Raw genomic sequence first — 21,839 nt, forward strand, 5'->3', positions numbered from 1 at the left:
AGCCCCCCTTCCCCTCCCCCCTCACTCTCTCCCCACATAACCAGAGCCTCCACATTCCGCCCCTCAACCCCATCCCTCTCTGCCCGTCCCAGCTCCTCATCATCTTTCACCAACTTCCCAAATCGCTTCCCGAGCTTCCGCCGCGCGCTATCATGCCATTCCGACCCAACGGCCCCGGCATCGCGGTGCAGGAGCGAGAGCTGCAGGAGCTCAGTCTGTAGCCTGCTCGTCTCGGCCGAGAGGGCGACGTTGGCGGGGAGTTTGCTGGGCGAGGGGGGCGCTAGGAAGGTCGAGGTTAGGGGTTTGGGGGCGTGTGATTTCAGCGGGGAGTAGTGTTGTTGGTTTGTGTTGAAGGCAGGGCGTTGTTGCTGTTGTTGGGCGGGATTCTGGGAGTGGATTGCAACGGCTTGTTGTTGTTGGAGTTGGATGGCGGGTTGGGAGAGGGCGCGGGCGTGGGTCGAGGAGCGGGTTTGGGGATTGGTGGAGATTATGGACGAGTTTGCGGTACTTGTGGGCGTTGTAGCGGCTGAGGATATGTGTGACGATGAGGATGCTGCTACTGGTGGGCGGAGGGTCGTGGCGGTCGTTAGGGCTGTTGCGGTCGATATGGCACGCGAGTGGCCCCGTGGCCTTGTTGGTTTCACGGGGGCTACTGGTTTCACCGTGGCGGCTGAAGTTGTGGAGGATGATGAGTAGCCGCCTAACGTACTACGAATAGGTTGGTGGGACGGTGGCAATCGCGTCGTGGCTGCTCTTGTGAGAGGCTTCGTTGCCGTAGTCGAAGCTTGGGAGACATTCGAGTCTCTAGTCGTTGGACTAACACGCCGCGTCGGCACTGCATTCAGTTCTCTCGTCGGACTAGCACGCCGTGTCCCTGTGGGCACAGCCTTCGTAGAAAAAATCCCAGACGCAGGTCGACTCGAGATCGGATTTGCTCCGGGTCTGACTCGGGCGGTTGCATTAGACAACGCCGCAGTCGTCGTTGCTGACCGCGTCAAGGGCCTGACTTGCGGCAGCCGGCTGGGCGATGCGGGTGTGGATTTCGTAGTCTCATTGCGCGAAGACGCAGCATCCTTCTGGCACAAATCTTTCCCGCTAACAGCTGGCTTGCGGAGGGATCGCGTGCGACTGAGACCTGTCGAAGACGACATGGTTGGCGGTGAAAATGTGTGGAAGGTTGACGTTCCAGCTTTAGAGCTCGTTAATTGGCGATCTCGGCCCCTGCCGAGCCCCATGCGCTGATCGCCCGAGTCGGTCTTAGCGGATGCAACCCCCACCAACACGCCTATCAGATGTACTTCGTACCTGACAAGACTTCATCTAGATGAGACCGTCCCAGGGCATCAACACAGGGCTGAACTATAATATTCACGAGCTCAGTCGGTCAAATGCCGTGAGAGCTTGAGGGTCATGCCGGCAGTTGGTGTTTTAATTCCATTACACTGACTACGATTGATCAACAGAAAGTTACGCTGAAGAAGTGAGAATCCATCATGGACATGACCTTAGGTATTTCTAGAGTTGGGTACATAAGTTGTCTCGTACCACTGCAATGGCTTCTTGGCAGTTGTCTTGTACCACTGAATGGCTTGAAGGCAAATGTCTCAAGTCCGGCAATATTCTTCAAAATTCTGGTATGCTTCGGAACTCGGCATGTTCACATCTCGCGTATCTTCCACCCTCTCACCCTAACCTGAGGACTGATGCGGCGCTTCATACCGGCTCCTCCTTCGAAATGGTATCATCCAACGAGAATCGCGAAATCTCGTACTGTAATATTTCCTAAACGCCTCCAACATTCCCCATTTTTTATAGTCCATACGTTGTAGACAGTTCGAAGAAACAAATGAAAAATCTCCTGCTACACATTGCCAAGGTCTGCCGTTTGGTGAATGAGATGCAGCTCCATGGGCGAGTGTTTGAAAGAGTGGTGCGTCGTGGTCAAGCATTTGGCCGAACCTTGCCCACCACAACCTTCAGATCCTTATGCTCTCTCAGCAAATCTGCGCATGCGCGGCAAACCCGGACATTGCAAGCTTTACACACGCTGCGTGGGTTCATATCCTGGACGTGACAGCAAGCGCAGGCAACGGGGTAGCTGCGGTTCTGCGTGGACAACCACTGTTGATGGTCACCGAGGCATTTGAAGTGGTTCACCGTGAGCGGCGCCGCAGGAAAGACGCCTTCTGCGCTGGGCTCTAATTTCCAGGTTCGCGGCACATCCTGGAAACGTTGGATCGCGTCGCTGACCTTTTTCTGATCGGCTTCTGAAAGAGGCTTCATCGGAGACGGGCCACCACCTGAAAGCTCTGTCTCATTGACTTGGCTCAATGGCTTGGGCGCGTTCAAGTTGTCCACACTAAGGTTGCGAATGCGCTTGTTAGTTGCCAATGATCCAGGCACCTCTAGTTGGGAAAATTCTTTGGTGCCATTGGAGTCCCCATTCTGCATTGGCCGTCCGTACTGCTGCATTGGTGGTCCATTCTGCACTGGTGGTGCATCTCGCATTTCGCCTGGGCCTCGTACAGATGACGACGAGCCAGGTTTGGTGTTCTGAGAAGTCATTGGTGTTGGCCCAACCTTTGTCTCTTGAACATAGCTTGGATCTGAGTTCAAATTCCGAGCGTTTGCGTTGCTGGCAGTAGGTCTTGGGCCAGACGGAAGACCAGGTCGAGAAGTGGTGCGAGGAGGGTGAGGCTGCGTCTGCGACGATGTCTGCGATGGTGGTTGAGATTGTTGAGGTGAGTTCAGACTGGCGTTGCTTGGCTTTGACTTGAGCTGTGCTCCGACTGGTCGTCTTTGAATTGAGTTTCCGGAATTTCCGGACGCCCGTGGGGTTAAATCGGGCGATGTTACAGGTGACACCACTTCTGCTCCCGCAGGCTCCCGTGCAGCCTTTTTGCTATTGTGATCCGAGAGCTCGGGCATCGGCCCTTCTTTAGGAGGTGGAGCGGGCGGCACAGTCGGGATATTCTCTTGAGACGGTGACTTTTTCGGAACCATCGGCGGCATCTCGGGTGTCTCATCGTCCGGAGCTTCACCGACGCTCTCACTCTGCTTCTTCAGCGTGTGAAGGGACTTGACCTTCTTGATGAACGACTTCATTTCGCTGTCTGGCCCTGTAGCTGTGGCCGGCTTGATATTTCTTCCTGGTAGACCGCCAATGGCCGCCTTCTGTGGAGGAGGTGGTGGCTGTGAGGATGTGATGATGGGGTTCGTGGGATTGTTTTGTGCTTGTTCTGAAGTAGGACCCGCGAGGGGTTGTGCTGTAGTTGTTGTGGTCTGCGCCGTAGAGCCGTGGCTGACACCATCCAATTTGAGCGCAGCAACTGCTAGGCTACGATCCGACTTGGAAGATGTCCTCCTCCGCCTCCAAATTTCATGTTTTTGGGGTGAGCCGTTCGTCAATGACACTGGTGATGATGGCGCATTCGCATCCGCGTGAGATTCTGCAGGCCTTGTACTTCGGGGAGTTACCGGAAGGCCAGTTCGGGGGGTTGCCGGAAGACCAGTCCGGGGCGTGTTAGGCATCGACACATCCTTCAACGGAGGTGGTAAAAGTCCACGGCCTGTATCTTTCGTCGTATGTGGTAACTCGCCGTCACGCAGATTCCCAGAGTACGACTCTGAGGTTTGAATGAATTCCTTTCTTGTGTCGTTCGTCGCATCCAGCTCTGGTGAAAGTGATGGTTCACTGTTCTTTGTGACCGAGCTGTCCTGGGACGACCTTTGCACAGATTCTGTCGAGGAACGAGAATACGCGGACAGCAAGCTTGAAATGGATGACTTCCTCCTCAGTTTGACTTGCGCAGCTGTGAGCTGACTGGGAGGCGAGGCTATTGCTTTCCTAGGAATCGAAGGCAGGCTCTTGGTCGGCGCCTCTGACACGGGAGAAGGAGCCGGCAACGATGGCAAGGGGGAATCAAGTGATTTCGGCGACATGCTGGCGCCGACGCTTTCTTTTCGGGGCGGGAAAGCCATGTTTGAAAGCGCTGGAAGTCTTCGAGGCACTTGTCGAGCATCTATGGCTGTACCGTCATCTAGGCCAGGCGGAGGAGCAGGCAACGCTTTTGAGAAACGCGAGCGCCCCATCTGGGACGCCTGGAGGCTCGTAGTATCCATTTCTATTAATGGCTGCAGGGCTGAAGCAAAAGAGGGTGAAGTGGTGTTACAAATTAGGCATTAATTGGTGGATTGTGCTCCATGATACCTCACCAGGAGAGCAGGAGAAGCAGGAAGGCCTGCAATCTTCCAGTTGCACATATAATCCCCCGCTGGCCGATGTCGTTACCCGGTCCTTGCTTTGATGCAGGTACCACAAATGCGATATCCACAAGGCCGTAGAGGAGTCACTTCATGCACCCATGTTAGCCCATGGGCCCTGAAAATGGGAAAACAGGGGTCCACTCGGAGTGTGGGATACTTCTTCATATGAGAATTTATCTGATGTTGGTTGATATCAGCAAAATTTCTCCGCATGTTACCCCTGGATAAAATGAAACAACGGCAGAATTTTACAGACAACGCAATCAACTTTAATTGAAATTGGCAAGGAAGCGCGTCCAACTGTGGGATGAACAATGGGAAGAGACGCGAGCTCTCAAAAGAAAAACCAAAGACATCAATAAAGACGGAGAGATACTCAATAGCGTACCAAAGTAGAAACTGATGAGTTACCGCACACGGGTACACAGACCTCCTCGTCTCAGACTCGACAGATAATCTTATTTCGTGCTGTGGTTGGCGGTATTCAGGGCTGTGAGACACACCAGTCATCAGCCACACTCGTCATTTTTGCCCTGTCCCCTTTTGTCTCTAGCGTGGTGAAGGGGAAGATGGCACCACATCGGCGTCCGCTGAGTGGCTCATTGGGAATCATGGTCAGGGGAAATGACAGGAATAGCATGGCTGTCCAGGAGGTTTCGCACGAGATGCTTAGAGCCCATCAGAGCTCGCAGGTTGTTGCCGCTGCGTTGTGCTGCTTTTGGAGCTCTGGATGGACTTCGAGGTGTTTGTTCCCGGTTTCCACGCCCCTGAGTCCTTGGCCCTGCGCGATCATCACGATGAGAAACCTGGAAACCGAAAGCCATATTGCATGAGACGAGAATGCACGTTCGAGAAAATGCACTGCCGGGGCACGCGGTTGACATCTCCATGTAGTTCGTACGTTGCACAACTTGGGCAGCCGATACGATCGTTGCAATATATATGTATGTATATCTTTTTTTTAAGGAGTATCAATAATATGTAGGAAACTCCGGGATGATCGCTAGACCAATATTAAAGTTATGGTCATTTCGAAGACGCAGCAGATTGGTCGAAATGAAAACTGGATTGGACAGCGTGGCACGGCGGGGTATATCGGCCGCCGGTGGAGTGCGAAAATGCCACGAGTCGTTCGTTCCTGATAGGAGATGTTGCCAAGTTTGGGGAATGTCCCTAAAGTTGTTCGTCATGAATCTCGTCATTCCAATCCGGAATTTATGTGGGCACAACATGAACTTGTCTCGTTCCTGCTGGAAACCGTTCCGGTGTCACAAGATATATTGACGGAGGAGTACCTGCATCCGATGGTACCATTGCAGGTGGGCGTGCCCAGGGTCGGTTCTTGATGTTGATTTCATCACATGTGAGCTGAATTCACCCGGAATCCCAACATTGGAGGTGGAATCATTTTCCAACGGACTCGATTACCAAAGTGATTCCGTAGCAGCATCGTGTCGTGGGTGATTGCCAATGACAATAGTCGGAGTTGGCGCATTCGAGACTTGGAGAAGCTTCAAAAAGAGCCAACATTCGAGTTCCTTTCATACTATGGATTCATGTCGCAAAATCGACTTAAATACGACAGGGCAATCAGGGAATCCTTATCAGCAACCGTTCCATGCCTCTGACGCCTGGGACCGCAACGGAAAGGCTGCCGTCTTCCAGCCTACTCGGGGCTTGAACTACGGTGCCGGCCCCATACACTCGATTCGAGGACCGTCGCTTGTTGTGCGTGAGAGGTGGGCACAAACGGCTCCTTTGTCCTGTACATCGAGGATGGATTGGGAAATAAGCCCGCTTAGGACTCCCTCAACGTCTGCCAGTGCGACTTTAGATTTTGTAGCATCTGCGTTCGTTACCAATTCAAGAAGTCGCAACCCACCAACCGTCTCGCGGCGCCGGTTCGGACGGTACTGTACCGTACCACAAGCTGGTCGAGATCCCGCACTTCGGAAGAGGCGGTTGTACGAAGTCGCGGCTGCCTCGCTCCTCCTGGTTCGACTCGGACTTTTGCGGAAAGAGGAAGTTCTCTTCACTATTATTTCTCTTGACGATCGAGATGGCCGAAGAGCAAGACACCCGGACCCAAGACGCGGCAGCGTTGTCCGAGACTGCCCCGTTGCTCCGGCCCAATGCCTTCGGAGCCAGCAACGCCGCACAGGTAAAGTCGAACCGCACCTTCATGCATTCGGGAGATTTGGGTCGAAAGGACGACATAGATGCAAATGAAGACGTTGAGAATGGTTCTACCATCGAAAGCGTTGGCAAAGGGGTTTCCTGCAGTTGCTTCAAGAGTATGTTTCTTCTTACAACGAGCCCGTGAATTTTCATACTGATTGGGTACACATCAAGGTCTACCTTGTCGGCTTGGACACGACATTGGCCACTGCAAGTTGTGGCAAGGTGGAAGTGATCGGAAAGCTCTGGTCGATCCAAGCTGGTTCGCTACCTCGTTAGTCCAACGCTCTTGTTCACGCTATGATACAATAAATAGCGGTCTTCTGTCTCGGGTACTATCATCTTAACGGCCTTCCCACGTCTGCACGGTAAGCGACCCCCTTTAACCCGGACACACGGCTAGCAACCACCGAGCTGCCACGAAACTCCCTGGGTAACCAAAACCCAACAACAGGATAGCTCAGCGATATGTTCGACCGCAGGAAGTGCCTCCTGTTCGCCTACACCGTGTTTGGTCTAGGCTGTGGTTTATCGCAAAACCGTGCCCTTGTGCATCTCCAGAGCAGTCACCAGTGCTGGCGGTGGCGGTATGAATGGCTTTGGTCCTGATGAATGACCTCGTCTTTCTGCGTGACCGCGGCATTTGGCAAGGCTATGTCAACATGGTATTCAATACTGGTATGGCGACGGGGACGCCCTTTGGCGGTTTCTTCGCTGATATCATCCGGTAAGTCAGGGCAGACACTCCTGTTCGATATTTACCCCTTCTGGAACCCCAACTCACTGAACTCTAAAGCTACTGTTACATGTATTTTATGCAAGAGTATCATAACTTACGTCTTGTCCCCCTACAGCTGGAGATCGTAACCCATCGGACAGTTCCCTATAACCATTTTAGCCTTGACGGCCGTATACCTCGCCCTCTACGTGCCCGCGCGTTAAGAAGCAGAGCCCTGGATCAGCAAGTTCAAGCGCATCCTTTTCCTGGGCGCCCGTACCTTGACATTCGTTGTCTTCCTCCTGCTCTTCGGACTCGACAACGGTAACAACCGGGAAGGTGGGGACAAAGTTATCACCACCGTACCTCTGGCACTGACGCCCCTGTTTTCCCTTCTTCGTCCTCATAGATGTTAAGGTCGCTTCAAACCCCAGCCCATGCCATCTCCAATCCTCCACTTCTGGACTTGATTCACTAATTTCTGTGGAATGGCTGTGCGGACGGGTATCCCATTGTTTGCATTGGTGAATAACTCATGGAACTTCACTTTTCATTTCTTGATATGTTCTTAGATTGGTGGACTCTTTAACGGGCATTAGCCCCCCCTGAAACCACTTAGCCCTTCGAAGACAACGTTTGAGGGCGAATTACTGGCAATCAGTTGCATAGTTCTACCAAGCGGTCATGGGGCTACACGCTACATAATCAGGAACGATTTTATCACCAGCACAGTGGCAGGGTTGATTGGGTCCTTGGGATTCGGATAAGTCACGAAGGCGACGGGCAAGTTCTACAAGTCGCCTTAGTAGGCTGCGGCATCCTCCTCAGCATCATCCCTTTGGTGCTATTCACAGGTCCGGCTGTCAAGTCAGTCACAGGAGAAGTGGCGAGCGTTGCCCTTATGGCCGTCGGCGCCGGCGTAGGTATGCTTCCGCAATCCCCGAGCATCTGCATCCTAAAACCAGGATTGACTTGCGACACAGCCATTACAACAATCCCCATTGCCATCATCGCTAACGCCAGCAGAGAAGACCGAGCGGTCGCCATCGCCCCTGTTCCGTTCTCTGGGCACGACGATTGGCATCAGCACCTCCACTGCCTTCCTCCAGCAGACGCGCGGCTGAACGAGAGCGGTCAGGCGGCGGATATTGAGAGGCATGTTCGGTAGTCTGGATTCCATCCGGACTTTGCCACCATAAGTCGGGGACATTGTAGGTGATTGCTATGCCAGGGCTACGGCATTTGCGTTCGTACCCATGCCGGCATTTGCAGTTTTGTGGATGCTGGCGACGTACTTTAGTAGGGAGACGAGACTTGATCAATCCCTACCGAAACATGTGGGCATTTACATTGCATGAGAGCAAGATGTGTTTGGGTCATACCATGATGCCGAGAAGATATGATAGTAACTTGCACGATTGCTAGAGATGTATCCCGTCGTAATTGGTAGATTTCCTTCATGGGCGGTGGCTCCTGAAAACCAAAACTGGTACACCCCGTAATGCTAATAGAGAACGATCACTTGCCACAAACATGTCCCCAGCTTCGTGATTTAAGCAAGTGGCGGTATTTAATGCTACGCTTTCCGCATTCGAAAGTCAACATGAGTGAATGAACCCCATTGGCATGCGATCTTGGAGATATAGATGCGCATACGTATATGTGCAGGTGGATGCAGTTTCTTGTTGGATCAGCACGACGTGTATTCACACTTAACGGTCTACCCGTGACCAATAATTGTGAAACAGCGATGGCGCAGTTTGGATGAGCATGGCCGAGCATGGCCTGACTGCTTTGGAAGACACCGACGATCACTTTTGAGAATGACACAATACCAGAAGCGGTCAGTTGCACTTTTGATTAGTTCCAACCCGCCAATCTGCTTTCCCATGTGGACAACATATTTCATTTTGATTGTAGGGATCTCATGCGGGGTTGAAAGGGGAACACAAGTAAACCAATCAAGATTTGCTGATGATATAACCAAGAATCAATAGCAGGATGATTGAATTGTTTCAAATGGTACAACGACGAAAGACAACGGTGGACTTCGGAGAAAAGCTCCGCACCGAATCGCGTTGAATTGACCCCAGGATAATTGACGTCGGGTGCTACCAGGATTGTCCAGGTTCGGTTGACCCCTGCTTGCTGTGACGTCAATTGTGAAGGATCTGAGATCTGGTCTGACCGAGCTCTTTCAACCACCAGATATTACGAGGAGGAATCGTGATATACGTAGCCGTGTCGCTTGTGGTAACGTTTGCTGTTAGCCATATTCAGCATTTGCCCCACTGAGTGAAACCAACGGTACGGACAGCCGTATTTGTTGACGGGATGCGCCTAAAGTTATGGGACTTCCTCTTTTATACATTCTGAACAACTTTCCGTTTCCGCGTTTTGCATCATATTTGACTTTGAATCTGCATCTACATAGGACATGGAAACAGTAGCAGCAACACTCTCGTTTCTCCGTATCGCAACCTAGATCGCTGGATGTTTCACTAGTACCCCGCGACCGTCACGCAGCAGCCTCGGCATCTATAGCTGCGAACAACTGCAAGCACTACCTTGATTGCTACGACAGTGTATTTTTATGGGAAACATAATAGATCAAACGATACAATGAGTCCGAATACTGCCCACGAAGCCTTCAAGGCGCTTGCGCCCATCGATTGGGACAAGATCGACCCCGACGACGTTGGCGCCTTCATGAAGGACACCTTTGGCGACGCCCAATGTCTCATCGACTCGATACCCATATCCCTCACCTCTAACGTACAACAGAACGGCCGGCCGCGCTCCGCAACGGATCCAGTCTCTCCCCAGCTCCCAGGTAGAGCACCTAACTCGTCGGAACGGGCTCAGCAACTACGGAAAGAGTGGAAGGAAGTACAAGTAAACCCGCGCGACAACCCACTAGGAGTTAATGTATACCGGCTGGGCGCCAAGGACAAGAAGGGAGCATGGTTCGCCCGCAGGAGCATACATGAAGGCCTATCGTTCGAGAAATGGAAGCTGGGCATGGAGCGCGAGTTTGCCGAGAGCTTGAAAGTCCAGGGGAAGCCCGGTGATGGCAAGATTCGAGGCATTGGCGCCGACAAGCGGGTCGTCAACACGGTACTGGACGGCGTGGGCAAGATGGAGGTCTACCAGCTTTCGGCACAGTTTCCTGGCCCCACGACCCCGCGAGACTTTATCACTCTGCTCCTCAGCTCGGATTGCGGCCTCGAGGCGCCGATGCAGGAAGGTCTAGGCAAGCCCAGGTATTTCATGGTTGTTTCCAAACCTTGCATACATCCCGAGTGCCCGCAGCGTAATGGCTACATTCGAGGACAGTATGAGTCGGTGGAGTTCATTCGCGAGATCAAGGTTGAGAAGCCGCTGCGCAAGGTGCGCTCCTCGATCGATCTGGCTGGTGAGGAGGCAGCGATACGAGCTAAAGTGGCCGAGGATCTTAATAAGAAAGCCTTGACACGCTCAGCCAGCACCCGTGGATTTGCCATGTCCAGTTCCGCATCCGATGCTGGAGACCAGGAAGGGCGGAAGCGAGGTCGAACTATCGCCTTTGCTGGCACCGGGAAAGAAGGCCAAGATAACGACGAGGAGAGCGAGACTTTAGTTGAGTGGCTGATGGTGACTCGAAGTGATCCCGGAGGTAGTGTACCGAGATTCATGGTTGAGAAGGGCACCCCCGCCGGTATCGCCGGTGACGCGGAAAAGTTCCTTAAATGGGTCTCGTCGGCCCATCTCGAGGACTTTAGCCAAGACGATCACATCGATGAGAAGACGATGGATGATGCCACGGAGGCCCACGAGATTGGCCAGCAGAAGCGTATGCCCACAACTGGTCCTACATCGAATGTCATCAACAATCCCGCGGCCAAACCGGGTCCTGTACCGGTTGAGGAACAGGTGGAAGCACCAGGCGGCTTCTACGGAATGATCGCCAATGCCCTAGGGGCAGCTGGCTCGGCTTTCGCCGCGCGTCTCCCGGCCCCGTTCGGGTCTGCGAAGGGTGGCGACACCGACTCGGACCTGTCAACGAGTTCCTTAGACGGAGATGACACCACATCAGATTACAGCTTCCACAGCTTCGCCTCCGACCACGAAGACGACTCCAAACTGTCCAAGTCGGAAACCAACTCCCTCCTCACGCCCACTGTCACAAATGGCGAGGCGCAATCTACGCACTCGTCCGAATCAGCAGCGGGCAAATATACCGTCCCCTCCCAACATGAGAAAGACCTCCGCAAGCTCGAAGACCGGCGCCGCAAACTACAAGAAAAGCTCCAGCGGTCCCAGGAGCGCACCCTCACCAAAAAGGAGCAGGATGCTAAGAACGACGAATCCGCCCTGGCCAAGCTACGTGAAAAGCACGAGCGCGAAGTAGCCAAGCAAGAAGAAAAATATCGGAGGGACCTCAAGCGGCTCGAAGAAAAGCGCGCGCACGACCAGCGCAAGGCTGAGGAGCGGAAGCGGAAAGCGGCTGAGAGAGAAGAGAAACGGAATATTTCGATGGAGTTGGAGAAGACGAGGGCGGAGAGGGATATGGCGAGGAAGCAGATTGATATTTTGAAGGAGCAGGTTGGGGAACTGCAGAGCCAGAATACGCTGCTTGTGGCGAAGCTCGGAAAAGCGGGCTCGGCGGAGGCGTTGGAGGAGCTGAGGAAGAGTGTGACGTACTCTAGTCGGGAAGGGGCTGCAGAGGCTTAGGTGGACGAGCAGCTCGTGAGGTGAAGAGACTCGTTTCAGTGATTGAAGTGGATGGTTGAACACACGGTACCACGAGCCGTATGGATGGATTGGTTGAGCGTCGTTACGGCCTTTCGGCTTGTCTTATTTTGCGTCGAATTAAAGCAAGCAATTATGCATATACTATACCAGTACCGGACTTGTGTCCGGCACACGAGCACGCAATCATTTCAGGACGGGTAAATAGGAGTCCTTGAAATGATTGATGATCTACATGAATCGAGTTTGGGTGAATTATAGACCGGAACGGAGGTTAATAAATTCATATTTCAGAGAAATATCAATATTTCATGCCCGAGCCTGTATTGAGGAATACATTGCGATGTGTACGCCAAAACTGCAAGGCTTACATACTCAATGCATCTGTATCCGCAAAGTCCCCTTCTGCTTCCCCTTTACTTCTCTCAAAGGTAGAACGATGTATCACTCCAACCCACACATACCCAATACCTGCCCATGGACCCTGAACTCCGTCCCCTTGATCCAGAATGCCCGCAACGCCTCGCTCACTTCTGTGTCTCCTCTTTCCGCCAATGCTGCACCGGAAATCACGATCCGGGCGCAGATGGCAAATACCTCGGGCTTCGACGTCCACCCCAGAGGCCCGTCATCTGTCTCTGCCATTTTCGTCGTTGCCTTCAGACCGTCAACGGTCCAGCTTTTCAGAGACTCCAGAACAGCGTCAGACTCCTGATGTGTTGGCAGAGCTGCAAAAATATCCCTCCACCGTTGCGCCTCCCTCACTTCATCGATATACAAGTTTTGCTCCTCGACGACGAACAGCGCATCATCGAAGACCATGGCCTTGAATAGTTGGTTTTCCGCGGATGACCATTCGTTTATTACATTAACGCCAGCGCTACCACTAGAGGAAGAGTGGCCAATCATCCGGCAGGCAACATGAGCACGGAACTCGTTCGTGTGCCCGAAGCGCTGTCCCAGCCAGGCGAGGAGCCGGACACCGGCTTCCATAGAGACGAGGGATTTCCCCAGGAGAGGGGCCGTGGCTGCGGCAGCGACGTCGCGTATCTCGTCGTCGTCGTCGTTGAGCGCGTCGTAGAGCGCCAGGAGCCAGGGGAGGTGGGCGGTCGAGGTGCTCGTCTGGGACGACAGGGAAACGTGGGATGAGAAGGAACGGATGGACTCAATGGCAGCCATGCGAGTATCAAAGGCCTGTGAATATTTAGTTTATCGCTTGTGCGACGAATAGAGGTAAACCTTACCTTATCGGCTAGGCCAGCATCGCCCATCATTGTCCCCCAAGACCTAAGCCAGGACTTGTTGTCGGAGTCAGATGGCTGTTTAGTTTGAATCATGACGACAGCAAGGAGAGGCCCGCTGGCTTGTATGATGGCATCTGAGAGGCCTGGATTCATGGATTTGGATCGTAGATCTGCCCATAAGAGGCAAATCTCCTCCTTCGTGGGGAGTATCAGCTCCGCAGGCTGCTTTCCCAGGACTAGGTCTAAATGCTGTGCGAGCATCTCGAGGGCAATTATTTGTGGCTCTGGTGCATCCGTCTGCTGACATGTTTTCAGACAAATACGGATCAGGTGTTGCGATACACTAATATGGCTGGGTAGTGATCCAGCCGAGGCCTTTGCCAAGGTCTCGAGCATATCGCATGCTACATTTATGTCGCTACTCAATGCTGAGCCAAGGTCGAAACTCTCTGGTGTCTTCCCATGATTGAAAAGTTCCAGCACACTGTAACCTGCGATAGCTTGCCCTTGTTTCGAACTGAGAAGGGCCGAAGAGAAATGCTCCTGGTTGCTCGAGTCGAGCATACCTGTACTCATTGAAATAGGTTGGAGAAGTGCATGTTCGACGCTGGGATCAGTGCTTGATGCAGCAGCGAAGACACGTAAGTTATTCACAAAGCTGACAATCTCGCAGTAAACAGCTCGTGCTTCTGAACAAGTATGAAAGCTGCCTCCTTGGGTTGACACCTCTTCCAGGACACTTACCAGCACATTTGGATAGTAACCTGCCCGTGTCAGAACAAACCAGAAAAGCAGTGTAGTGACTACTTACATGTCAGTTGATCTGGCATGACATCCAGTAGTCTCTCTAGCAAGAACTTGAACGTCAGTAAGGCACCATGAAGCCTATTGGCTGAAGATCTCGACTCCTCAAGCAGAGCTCGGATCGGGTCAATCCAGCCTGGTCTGAGCAGGAACGAACAGAGCGTGCGAGCAGCAATCTCCCGTACATGCCAAAGATGGCTTCCGAGATACCAAGCGATACTGTCATACAGCTGGTCCTTCAACTGCCCTGGAGGGCCAGCACGCCGAATAATGTCCAACGCAGGAAATACCGCTTCTGCCGTCTCACTTCCCTTGGCTGAGGTTGAAGGCTGTTGGCCCATTTCTAGTAGGCTTACGAGGACAGCTGGAAGTGCCTCGAATTTGTGCCAAGAGATCTTGGTCGTTCTGCCGTCCCATCCAGCTTCCATTGATATTTTGCTTTCACTGGTCCCAAAGAGACAGTCGATGAGACTTCTGAGGAGAAGAAGGCCGCAATTACGAATAGCCCAACTGAAGATATCAGCAGATCTGGTTTCACCGGGGAGTGAGTACTTACACTTCAGATTTCAAGCTATCAGTGGATAGTTTGAAGCATTCAGTAAGATATATTTCTGCCCGTTTGCTCAGATAGGAGCTCTTGGAAATATTGTTCAAGCAGTTCAACGCATGAACTTGGGGTAAATTAGATCCATCTGTATCCAACGTACGTGCTGGCTTCTGCGCAATGCCTCGTAATTCTTGTATAGCAGTTTGCACAGAGGGGTGTTCTGCATTGGCTGAGAGGACCCCGACCATGAGAGCCGGTATTCCTGCTGATCTTCTGGTCGTTGACACTTGAGCATAAATGCAATCAAGAGTTCCCTATCACAATTAGCATTATGCACCCATTGATGAAGCTCATGTTCCCACCTTGTACCATTGATCCAATAGAAAATTTTGATCGCCAGACGGAGTAGGGTAAAACTTGACCAATTGGCAACAGCTCGTAAATGTCTGGGACACGGTTGTGAAGGCTCCTCGGTGCCGCAAATGAGACAGCTCGTCGAACGTCAATCTACCGATTGCTTCGAAGTCGCCAGGTGTTGGGGAGAGGAATCCAGGAATGCCATGATACCTGGCATTGCTAATGATGGCACGCAGAAGATTACTAAAATTCGTCAGCTAACTTCTTCGGGGGCAGTTAGTTTACCATAAACTATAAACTAACCTTGACTCGTGGATTGCACGGAAACTGTAGCTAAGCACATCTTTCGTATCAAGTCCATCAACCTCTTCCAGTTCTTCAGGCAAGTGGCCCTCAGGGGAATCATCGCAAAGGACGTGCCTGACCATTTGCCAGATCCTGATACAACAAGTCATAGCACGTATTTGCAGTGAGTTGAGAGTTTCAAGTTCTTGCTGGGAATATTTACCTCCCGAAAGGGCCTCCCAGATGTATCTGCACTCGTCAGCCTCAAAGGACGGTCAGTTTTGTGCCGGAACGGCGAACCCACCTAAGCGAAGCAAAATTGCCATGGACAGGGGCTTCGAGCACCGCCAACGCCAGATCTTTTTCAGCTGCGGAAAGCTTGGCTTCAAGCTCTACGATAAGCTTCTCAGGTATTATCAACTTGTCCTTTTGAGCTGTCGCCAGACTACAGCGGAGCTCCTGGGATCGAGCAACTCCATCAGAATGATCGGCTCGAGCTGTTTTGCTAGCAAGAGCATTGGCTCTGGTGCAGAACTCTTCAAGCTCGTCGACTACGATTGCCGAAGGCAATTTCATCAATAACGATGCCGCTGCCTCCCTCACATCATCGAAAGGATCCATTATTAGATCCATCACTGATCGTACCCAAGTGGCATCAGTAAGAGAGAATGCTGCCTCGGTTGTAGAACATTCATCATGTGCTCCTGACACCAGACCAGCGTTGAGAACAAGAGTCGTGGCTTTCAAGGCAGTTATGTGGCGCTGGTAGGATGCAGTAGGGACAAGCTCTTGTTTCAGGAACTCGAGATACCAGTGAACAAAGGCTTCGTGTTGGAGGAGTGCTGCGTGGGGATCCGTGGACGTGGCAGTTTTGGGACTTTTAGACTGATCATTACCAGCAAGCCCCGGCTTGTTTGTTGATTTCTGTGCCTTCTTGAAGTTTCGCTCATGTTCTCGGCTGAGGGAAACGATCGCGCCGTGGATTCGCTTGATCATATTTCTCGAATGCCCAAGCACGTCGTACCTGAATTTTGCATCCGTGTCCGCATGGAAGGCGGGCAAGTGCTTACGCAACAGTTTCAGAGCCACAGCGGCGTATGGCTTTGTTGTGGAAGGCGATGCAATCAGGATGGAAACTGCAGAAGAGCGTGCTTCATGAGATGAATGGCCCAGGATATCTTCAAGCACACCCGCCTGAACTCGAGTAACTCCGTGTAGCCCAGGCAATATGCCTGGTTCTTCCAGTAGTTAGACATATAATCAAAAATGAGAAGACTTGTTTGCATACCAATATCCGGCTCATCTACTACACCGACTTTCTTTCCTGCTTCGAGTGTTGCCAGCCATAAGACCGAGTTGACATCTATGTCATTGTTATCTTTAGAGGTCAAGGTCTGCAGAGTGAACAAATAGTTGACATATGCCAATGATTGAGTCCGGTCTGATTTGAACAACGGGACCAGAACGTAAAGCTTAATAGGCTCGAGGAGCTCAGTATTTGTGAACAAGGCCTTGCGTAGAAACTTGTGCCAGGAGTCTGGGAAGAACCTCGTCTCCTCATCTTCAGACCAGGGGCTAGTAAATATGGTCACAAGCAGCTTCCCAGCTTGAGGACACACATACTGCATATCCATCCAGTTGAAAATTTTGGTGATGAATTCATCCCAAGTAACATCCTGGCTGCTGGGAATCCGATGTACATGACGGTAAATATCCAGCACATCTGGCAAGTTTAGCAGTTTCTTTTGTAGGAAGTGATCCAGAGCCGTCATAGCAGACTTTACAGAAGGTCTGGTGGATTGCAATGCGATCATAGAAATGGTATCATTCAAGACCCTTGTCTTGATGACCTTGCCCACCTCGGGGTCTGGGTTGTTGGAAATGAAGAGTTTGAGAAAATCAAGGACCAGCCGCATAGAACGATGCTGGTCTTGTTCATTCCACTCGATAAAGAAGTTGAACAAGTCCCAGGCGGTTTCCTCAGCAAAAGCAAATTTGCTCAGGGGTGTGGAAGCAGACCTGGCGCAGAGCTCAATGAAACCACACAATTTGACGCAGGCATTGCCTGAAGATTGTTTGGGCCTTGCAGCGCTTTGAAACAGCTCTTGGAAGATGTCTTTGGCATACCTTGTATCCATAAGCGACAAGATCGTGTATATATATGACAAAACCTACAGGGCTTGAGTGGTTGGTGGTTTTTTTTCGACCCAAGCAACTGCTTGCTTAGGATTGAAGGAAGTTTCGGTGATTCCGAGAAACTTGTCCAGAGCCTCCATTGTTTCCATTGTGAAGTTGTGCTCGTCAAGGTGGCCCCTTGCTCAATCTGGAATCTGGTGTTTTCCAAAGCTCCTGGCCCGTGTATATTTCCAAGGACGTGCAGCCGGGAAGGAGATCGAACCTTAGAAGGGAGGTTTGAGTTTGGGTGCTGAACTTCACACACAGACTCCTCGTAGATCAAGAGAATGATTCACCCTCTCTGGATGATATCATCTAGTCATCTCAAACAAAGGACAGTAACTACCCATAATTATGAAAAGTCCATCTCCCTCATGCAAGAGTCAAGATTTTACGGGGAAATATCGGACGTCAATATTTATGGTGAACTAGCACAAACTCTGGAAGCTACGAAGTACTTTGTACTTTGTACTCCAGGCCGGCCTGGTCTTGGCAGTGACATTGAGTGACCATTACAAGCCTCAGCACGGGCCATTTGGCCAAATCGCGAGATGGGAATTTTTTTTATATGGATCGGGTCGAGCTTCAATATTCGTAAAGCTAGCTGGTGGTTTGACACCCATAGACGAGCCCAACGATCGATGACACTCGGAGCCACGTTATCGGCTGTATAATCTTCTTTGTACTATTCTACCGCACAGCATTATACCCAGTGCCTATCATGTCGATCTGGGATGCTCTTATGGGACGAAAGTCCTCGTCTTCGTCACAGCAAAAATCCACATCTAATGCGCCCCAACCGGCACCCACACGAACCGACTACCAAAGCCCGCCACCTTTCGACCCGTCTGCAGCCCAAGGCGTGGAGGAGTTTCTCAAAAGTTCTGCATTTGCCGACCCGGCGTCGCTGGGCCCATTGGCAGGATTGGATAGGGACAGCCTGGAGTATTTGACTTTGGAGGACTCCGCCTTGTCGGACCTGCCCGGCTCGCAATCAGCCATTCCATCGCGAGGCTTCAGCGACGACTTGTGTTACGGAACCGGCATCACATATCTGGCAGCCTTGTCATTAGGAGGAGCCTGGGGTTTGCAAGAAGGGTTAAGGAGATCTGCTGGGCAGCCACCGAAGCTGCGCCTAAACTCGGTACTCAACGCAGTCACCCGGCGCGGACCATTCCTGGGCAACTCAGGCGGCGTTGTTGCTATCACCTACAACTGCTTTAATTCGGGTATTGGATACGTCAGGGGCAAGCATGATGCGGCGAACTCCATTGTAGCGGGCGGGCTCAGTGGCATGCTCTTCAAAAGCACAAGGGGTGTACGGCCGATGATGATCTCAGGAGGAGTGGTCGCCTCGGTTGCCGCGGCATGGGCTGTAGGTTCCAATCCAAATTTCGATTTATGGAATTTCTGACTGACACACTTCCAGGTAACTCGAAGGGCCTTCTCTGGGCCCAGTGAACCCGAATACAACCTCCATTAAGCAAATCTCAGCGCTACCATCTTAACAATCATAAACAAAACCCGTCGTATATCCGCAAACGAAAAGCTGAATGCGCCGTGTACCAATAGTGGACTTGAGAAACAAGGCCACATGTCATGTAATACCTTCGATTTCCGCCTGAACGGGTGGCTTCCCCGCGGTTGGTCGCATAGCGATGGATCATCTCACCTCCGGCTGGACTTGTGTGTACAATAGAGGGAGTCAAGCGTATAGAAACATCCACAGTTGTAGGTAGGTAGGCGTTCAAGTCAGCAAAGGGTGTTGGCAGTTGACATTTAATGCATCTTGACGTAGATTATGTCTTTTCTTCATGTTTATGATGATTGTGATATTGGGGGTAACTAGAAGGATACGATCGTGTTCTCTGCATGCTAGTTTCTTTCGCGCGTCCCCTGCCCACTCCTAGTTGGAAGCGACCAAATCGATGGCACGCGGCTTCCTTACATTTCTAAGCGCAGGGTTCTTTTTTCAGATTGTCTTGTCACTGCAGGTAATCACTGTGATTCTTCGCATAATTTTGCCCTCCCAAGGTCAGACGCTGACACTTTTGGAGTATCATATTGGCATTGGAAGCGCGGCCACTTGAGCAATCACTCCGGCAGCCATTTCAAAGATCACCCTATCGAAGCAAATCCCATGTCATGGACAAGAATATGAGCCCAGTCTGGATAGGTAACCAGCAGCAAGCCTACAGCCAGCATTCGATGGTAACGCCAACAGCAGGACTGATAAAAATGAGTCCATGCTATTCTACCTTGACACCTGGCGCTCTAATGCCACCAAGCTGAACCGTGAAGAGGCGATACGCAAATGTGGCACCACGCAGGTTGGTGGTACCCGAGTTAAGCTTGGTTTGAAGGAGGATGGTGCGATCATCCGCACACCTAACTCTTCTGAATTTCTTTGGATGCCATTCGAAGACATGCCACCCATTGGCAAGCTGGGGCAACAAACTTCGAGACTGGAACCAAAAGTTTGGTGAGATCATGCAGAAAACCCCGGAGATGGCCAATGGCGCACACAGTTTAATAAATGAAGAAATCAGATGGCTTAATCTCATGGAGTGCTTTGGATCAAAGACGCTACGTGAAATGGACTATGAGGGCCAGGTACATATTTCATCTCTCACTTGGTATTCGCTGGGATATTTTGTTAACGATTCTTCTTTGAAATACAGGCCAAACTCATTGAAAAATACAGACTCCTCACATGGGACGAGCCGTGGGCTTGTGGAGCTGCTGGTGACACAGTAAGAAATGGAGCTGTACGTCTTTATGATACCCCATGCCGATTCCGGACCCATGAAGAAGTAGACTATCCTCTTCTCGCTGATACTCACTATCGATGCCTTTGTGCAGTTCCTGGAGTCAACAGTGGAACCTTTTTTCTCTGAAAGAGAGTACCATGGAAACATGATCCTCAGCCAACCGCCCCATTCCCGAAGAGAGATACCACATACGAGGAGACCAGAGAAGCAGTGGCATGCTGGCAACAAAAGGACAAACTCACAGACGAGGAGTGCAAAGAGTGGTCGTTCAAAACCTTTCAGGTATCTGATCCTAAATCTGATACTGAGGAGCACCAGCGCAGATTGAATATACTGCCAAGAGCTCATGGCAGTATTCAAGACACCTGAGCAATACCATGACATTCTGACAGCGATGAAGAGGTATTCCACCCTCCGTCCAATCTTCATGAGGCTAATCAAGAGCAGGCCAGCTTTTTTATACATAATTGAGGCTAACTGTTATACTTCAGACCCATATCCTGCAGGACCACCGAGAAGAATGCTTCGAGAAGAGCCGCCAAAGCGGCACCAAGGAGGTGACTTGGGCTGTAGCCGGCTAGGAGGTTTTAGATCGAGGAAAGATGGAACCTAAAGCATTGGTACTCAAAGGTGGCGATAGGTTGGGCACACCGTTCGATCCCACAGTACATCCAGCATATAACATCGATAACTGGGTTCAGGTGGGAGCCAAAAACTGGACAACCAAGGCCAGCCAGTCAACCGGCAACAAGACAATGTTGTTTGAACATCCAACATTGTGAAATTAACTGGTTCATGGGGCTTCGCACCATCTTGGAGTTGGATTGGCACTGTGAGAGGCGGTTGTAGATCAGGTACGTTCATGCTTTTCTTCTGCCATTCTTTATCCCTGTTACCTTACTGTGTGGCAAAAGATCCCTGTTGACGTGTTTCTGGTCATTCAATCTGATAGGTAGCTGAGCTGGCTCTTTTCAGGCGATATTAAATTATGTTAACTGTACAGGTGTAGTGGAACCCGGATGTGCTGCTAGGCATAATTGCTGTAGACATATTCAGGGAAAGCAATATTGGTTTTTCAAGTCTGGCAATTTGCACCACTTTCATCATCTGTGTTCCTTGCTGAAGTTGATGAACTTTATTCTGGATTTGCTCCCAACTGCACAGCGTCTCTTGTGACAAGATAGCGCACGGGTGTCACTTACTTACTATCATAACGTCACTCCTTTTATCCTTCATTCACTCCAAAGGGAATATTTTCTTTCATCCACTTGATGTCTGCAATTGTACCTTCACACAGCATCTACAATTCGCCATATGTTCGTTTATGTTGGATCTGCAATCCGGTCTATTCTCATAGAATTCAAGTTTTCTATATTCGAGATTTTCTCATGTTCATGTTCTTCCATTTGCTATTGAGAATAGCGAGGGCCCTGTGTCTAGTAAACACCCATGTCTTCCCCTTCAACACTACCCGAACGCATCCTTCTCTTGAACATCACCTTTGCCAACGATCACGTGCTTCACGCTCTATTGAGCTAACGACCAGGATGGTTCTTTGAACTACAATCAATATCACCAACCTATAACCCCCCCCTTCCACTAATCCAGCACTCTGTGTTGTAAGTGCAACTTCGCCTTTGATATCTGTAGTCATAGTTCTCGTTGACTTCACCCTCAATATCACCAATATATTGACCTCTGCCATAAATACAACCACAACAAGACGCCCACCATGTGCTTTCCATGCTGGCCCGTCAAGGACA

The 21,839-nt window shown here is 51.1% G+C and overlaps 6 protein-coding genes across 6 annotated transcripts; 3 read left to right on the top strand and 3 right to left on the bottom strand.

The window, feature by feature from the left end:
- Positions 1-1,941: 1,941 nt before the first annotated feature.
- Positions 1,942-4,122, bottom strand: BCR38DRAFT_410467 (uncharacterized protein; the record flags this gene model as incomplete). The annotated part of the gene is made up of 1 exon (XM_040858468.1): positions 1,942-4,122. The coding sequence occupies one exon, from the start codon at positions 4,120-4,122 to the stop codon at positions 1,942-1,944; it is 2,181 nt and encodes a 726-aa protein (XP_040715219.1).
- An 82-nt stretch (positions 4,123-4,204) lies between these two features.
- BCR38DRAFT_230905 (uncharacterized protein) lies at positions 4,205-5,019 on the bottom strand. Its single transcript, XM_040854314.1, has one exon. The coding sequence runs from the start codon at positions 4,774-4,776 to the stop codon at positions 4,288-4,290; it is 489 nt and encodes a 162-aa protein (XP_040715220.1). The 5' UTR covers positions 4,777-5,019; the 3' UTR covers positions 4,205-4,287.
- A 624-nt stretch (positions 5,020-5,643) lies between these two features.
- On the top strand, positions 5,644-6,752 carry BCR38DRAFT_230930 (uncharacterized protein). Its single transcript, XM_040854315.1, has 2 exons — positions 5,644-6,560; positions 6,619-6,752. The coding sequence occupies exon 1, from the start codon at positions 5,737-5,739 to the stop codon at positions 6,493-6,495; it is 759 nt and encodes a 252-aa protein (XP_040715221.1). The 5' UTR covers positions 5,644-5,736; the 3' UTR covers positions 6,496-6,560; positions 6,619-6,752.
- A 2,620-nt stretch (positions 6,753-9,372) lies between these two features.
- On the top strand, positions 9,373-12,189 carry BCR38DRAFT_437172 (uncharacterized protein). Its single transcript, XM_040860514.1, has one exon. The coding sequence runs from the start codon at positions 9,785-9,787 to the stop codon at positions 11,873-11,875; it is 2,091 nt and encodes a 696-aa protein (XP_040715222.1). The 5' UTR covers positions 9,373-9,784; the 3' UTR covers positions 11,876-12,189.
- A 16-nt stretch (positions 12,190-12,205) lies between these two features.
- On the bottom strand, positions 12,206-17,713 carry BCR38DRAFT_525098 (putative death-receptor fusion protein-domain-containing protein). Its single transcript, XM_040865308.1, has 9 exons — positions 17,306-17,713; positions 16,419-17,257; positions 15,435-16,368; positions 15,149-15,379; positions 14,851-15,088; positions 14,498-14,802; positions 13,949-14,451; positions 13,138-13,901; positions 12,206-13,087 (listed from the first exon to the last, which is right to left on the bottom strand). The coding sequence occupies exons 1-9, from the start codon at positions 17,413-17,415 to the stop codon at positions 12,338-12,340; spliced, it is 4,674 nt and encodes a 1,557-aa protein (XP_040715223.1). The 5' UTR covers positions 17,416-17,713; the 3' UTR covers positions 12,206-12,337.
- Positions 17,714-18,026: 313 nt separating this feature from the next.
- Positions 18,027-18,788, top strand: BCR38DRAFT_410471 (Tim17/Tim22/Tim23/Pmp24 family-domain-containing protein; the record flags this gene model as incomplete). The annotated part of the gene is made up of 2 exons (XM_040858469.1): positions 18,027-18,680; positions 18,735-18,788. 2 exons carry the CDS (start codon positions 18,027-18,029, stop codon positions 18,786-18,788), a joined length of 708 nt encoding a protein of 235 aa, XP_040715224.1.
- Positions 18,789-21,839: the final 3,051 nt, after the last annotated feature.

This window comes from Pseudomassariella vexata (assembly GCF_002105095.1).
Source record: "Pseudomassariella vexata strain CBS 129021 chromosome Unknown BCR38scaffold_8, whole genome shotgun sequence".
Taxonomy (NCBI): Eukaryota; Fungi; Ascomycota; class Sordariomycetes; order Amphisphaeriales; family Pseudomassariaceae; genus Pseudomassariella; species Pseudomassariella vexata.